At 35.6% G+C, this 4,348-nt stretch overlaps 1 protein-coding gene across 1 annotated transcript; it reads left to right on the top strand.

Annotated features, from left to right (window-relative positions):
• The first annotated feature begins 1,703 nt into the window (after positions 1-1,703).
• Positions 1,704-3,841, top strand: LOC119781936 (macrophage mannose receptor 1-like). The gene is made up of 5 exons (XM_038282583.1): positions 1,704-1,762; positions 1,955-2,278; positions 2,487-2,628; positions 2,746-2,834; positions 3,214-3,841. Exons 1-5 carry the CDS (start codon positions 1,729-1,731, stop codon positions 3,561-3,563), a joined length of 939 nt encoding a protein of 312 aa, XP_038138511.1. The 5' UTR covers positions 1,704-1,728; the 3' UTR covers positions 3,564-3,841.
• Positions 3,842-4,348: the final 507 nt, after the last annotated feature.

Genomic DNA, 4,348 nt, shown 5'->3' on the forward strand with positions numbered 1-4,348 from the left:
TGTGTCAGAATGTAATGAGTAGAAGTAGGAAGTAGGAGGAAAAATAAGTAATGGAGTAAAGTATAGATACCTAAAAAGTGTACTTAAGTACAGTATTTGTACTTCGTTACTTGACACCTCTGCTGATAACTCATATAAATTACTCAACTAAAGGCAAAACAACCATTGACTTTTGTTTAAAGGTGCTTTTAAAACTAGATTCTATTTCTGTTTTTTGATCAACGCACAGAGGCTATTCTTTCAGAACTTTTTCCTCTTTGCATGATTTATTAATAACATAATTCTCATGCAACCGGTTGCTCTCCTGGTTTACTACGCAAATCTTTATATTGGAATAATACTGAGAGATCTGTGTTAGTTCAATCATTTCACTGAAGACTGCTTCCATCACAACATACAGGAGAAGCTGTAAGTCTAAACTTACTCTCTGCACTTTGTTTAAATGTATTGATCAAAAATATATTTCAAAGAATTACATGTTTTTTTAGATTAGCTTATTAAAAAAGCAATTTAATGCTCACATTTTAACCAGTAAAAATGCATGACAGGCTCTTGTTGCCACCAGCTTTGGCGTTTTTAAGACTCATTTGTTAGGCTGGAGAGAGCAACTGTGAATATGAACTTTCAAATCTTGGATTTTGAATAGGACATTTCAACAAAACAGTATGTGTTGTGATAAATGACTGAGTGTCATGTTTTCGTAGAATTTTACAATTTCTATTTTTTAGGATTGCTCGTCTTCCTAGTAACTCTAACTAGTGTCTGTATTCCCACATCCCCACAACATGATGCTGCTACTACCATGTTTCATTGAAAGGATGGTGTATTCCGATACGTGTAATGGTGTTTTACATGTAGGCCTATAAGTTAAATTATTGTCTCTTCTTACCAGAAACTTTTTCCAAGAAAGTTTTCTCTATACACCTACTGAAAAATTTCAAACTTAAGACTTTCTTTGATTTCTCTTCTTGTCCATATACCATAAACACCAGATTTACTAGCTGTCCCATTGCCAGATTCCACCTGCTCATTTGTGGATCTCTGTAGCTCCTCCAGAGTAACCAAGCACCCCTCTGCTGCTTCTCTGATTAATGCTGTCCTTGCTTTTCCTCTCTGTAGGTGGACAGTCCTGTCATGTTAGGTGTACAGTAGAACCATTCTCTTTATTTTTAGATGCTGGATTAAGCAGAGCTCTATATTATGTAACATAACATGGAGCCAATATGGTGGTGATACTAGTAGCTCACATTGATGAGAAATGTTGGTGATTTTTATTTTTTTATGTTTAGTGTTTTTATTACTTTCAGGAATGTGTTTGACTGAATTATCTTCCTGATAAATAGATGTTGGTTTATTTGATTATGTCTTTATCTCCTCCACACGGTTTAGAGATTGTTTGCATAAGAAACATTGATAAGAACATACTGTTCTTCCTGGTTTAAATATATAAATTTAGTTCCTGGATCTGAGCGTAAAACAGTTAAACATTCGGAGACAGTTTTTTTTACAGATATTTAACAAGAAATATTCAATAAAAAAAACATGAATGAATAAAGGTCCCAGCATGATGTTTCAGTTCACTGTCTGAATCTAATCTGATTGATTCATTCATGTTCTTTCAGTAGGTAAAAAAAAAGTTGGCTTTGTATTTTACGGTCTGCTTTGATTCTGTTGTTTTCTCCTTCTTCGACAAACAGCTGAGATAAAAGTTATCATCTGAAAACAAAGATGTGGTGGAGTCTGATTCTGCTCTTTCTGATGGGTAAGTTGATGGAAACAACTAAACTCACTGGAATTTGTTGGAGGAAAAAATGAGGCTGATACTGAAGAGATTAGCCTGATTTTGTTTAAGTACACCAGATGAAGTTTTTTTTTTTTCTTTTTTAATCTCTATTGAGAAATACTGGTAGAATACTGGTATAATTCAAAGCAATATATTTATGTTTATGTTCAGGTCAGAGTTGTTTCATCAACTGTCAGCTCTATGAGTATCACTACATTAATGAGCTAAAGACCTGGACTGAAGCTCAGCAGTACTGCAGAGAGAAACACACTGACCTGGCCACAGTGTCCAACATGACAGACATGAAGAGACTCCTCAGTACCAGAGCGGGAGATAACAGGGATGCTTGGATTGGTCTGTATGATCAGACAGATGGTATCAGAACATGGTACTGGTCTCTGCCTGGAGTGGAGTTCAATGAAAGGGAGACAAACTGGAACCAAGGAGAACCAAATGATTATGGAAACGTTCCTGAGAACTGTGGGGCTCTTTTAAGTAATCTTGAATGGGTAGATTATCATTGTACATATACAAGACATTTCCTCTGTTATGATGGTAATAATTTTAATGACTTTTCTAAAGCTCTTATTATTTACCAGATTGCACACTTTAGACATTTTATTGTGTTCTTCCTTCTTTTTCCAAACAAGAAGGCATATAAAGCAAAATAATGTGATGTGAGTTTTTTCTGTTTACTCCACAGAAACTAATAGAATCCAGAAATACCACTTGATTAAAGAGAGGAAGACCTGGCAGGAAGCTCAGAGTTACTGCAGAGAGAAACACACAGACCTGATCAGTGGAATGAAGCAGCTACAGGATGGAGAACTGAAGGAAGTGATGAAGTCTGCAGACAATTATTCATTCTTTGGTCTGTTCAGAGACACCTGGAGGTGGTCAGATGGAAGCAGTTTCTCTTTCAGAAACTGGAATGTCCAGTAAAACAATCCACAACCAAATAGGGGTCGATGTGCCATGACTGTATTTGATGATGAAGGCAGATGGAGGACTGACAGATGTGATCGGAAAAAACCCTTCATCTGTTATGATGGTGAGTTCATCCAATATTAATTAGAAATGTGTGGGGTTAATCAATTAATGTAGTTGTTCTCAGAACTGTTCTTCAACCTCTACTGCCATGCACATGTAAGGTGTCTCTCTTGCATCACACCTGGTTTAAATAACTGCATGACCTCCTTCACACCTGCCTATTTATCATTAAGTTGTATAAATCAGCAAGGAGAAATCTAAAACATGCAGGCAGTGGTTCTTAGTGGTTCATTTGAAGAAACTTATTGGTTCAAAATGAAAAGTTTTCTCAAACTAATTGTTTTTGTTTGCCCATGGTTTGTTTTCTTGTTCTTGTTTATAAATAATTACTGAAATAAAGGTGGAAATAGCTTTGTTTGCTCCCATACCTGCTGTAACAGATAAAGTGATCCTGATCAATGAAAATAAAACCTGGGAGGATGCCTTATACTACTGCAGAGATCACTACCATGACCTGGTCACCATCACCAGCCTGGATGAGCAGAGATGGATCCAGGAGAAAGCCAAGAAGGCCTCGACTGATTATGTCTGGATGGGACTGCGCTACAACTGCTTGATGAAGGCCTGGTTCTGGGTCTGTAAGGAGAACTGGGGCAGCAATCAGAGCCCGGCCTCAGAAAGATGGAAGAATGACTGTGACATGTCTGGAGCCATGGATGCAGGAGGACAACATAAGTGGTTCCAGAGAAATCCCTCAGAGGAACTGAATTTCATTTGTTCTAAAAATTAAAGCTCATTCTGCTGTTTTGTGACAGTTTTAATTTTCCTCACATTCAGTTATTTTTTGTTTTTTTATTGTTACTTATTTTTCTTGGGGTGGGGGGTCTCAGGCAGGAAGCTTTACAAATAAAAGTATAATTAAAAGCCTTATAGTAGAAACTGTATTGGTGGCTGGGGGGAAAAAAATGCTTCTAGAAGTAATTAGAACTGCAATTACTGATCTGAAGATTATGTAGTCAATCTGTATTTTCTGTGTAAATGATAATAGTTTAGTATTCTTAAACTAAACATTGGGTAAAACATGTAGATTGATTAAAAAAAGATTGTTCTCATCTCATGTGGTGTCAATTAAAGAGACAATTTCGATGTTTTTGGACTTTAATCTTTGTATCTTGTTTGCTTTTCAATAAATTAATTGCATCTGGAACTGTTTCCTCTTTATAATGCATTATACAGTTTAAGTTATTGGACTAAAAAAATCCTTTTAATATTCACCGGTTGAGCAAATATTGGTGCTTTATTTCAGTCATGTTTAATGTTAAAGTAATATATAATTTTGTTGCCTCATTGATCCTTATAAAACAAAGTGTATACTGCTTACTATAATTAAAATATTTTGGCAATTTTTCCTGAACGGTAAAGCTGTGTAACCTCAACAGAAGTTGTACATTTTAATAACTCGGAAATTTCATATCATTGATATATTTATATTAATCATTCATATAAAGAATAAATAAATTAGCAACAATCACAGAAAGCTGTGGCACCCCACATGTGACCTGCTTAAGTTCGGAC

This window comes from Cyprinodon tularosa, unplaced genomic scaffold, assembly GCF_016077235.1.
Source record: "Cyprinodon tularosa strain WSP-4 unplaced genomic scaffold, ASM1607723v1 ctg1853, whole genome shotgun sequence".
In the NCBI taxonomy this organism is placed as follows: domain Eukaryota; kingdom Metazoa; phylum Chordata; class Actinopteri; order Cyprinodontiformes; family Cyprinodontidae; genus Cyprinodon; species Cyprinodon tularosa.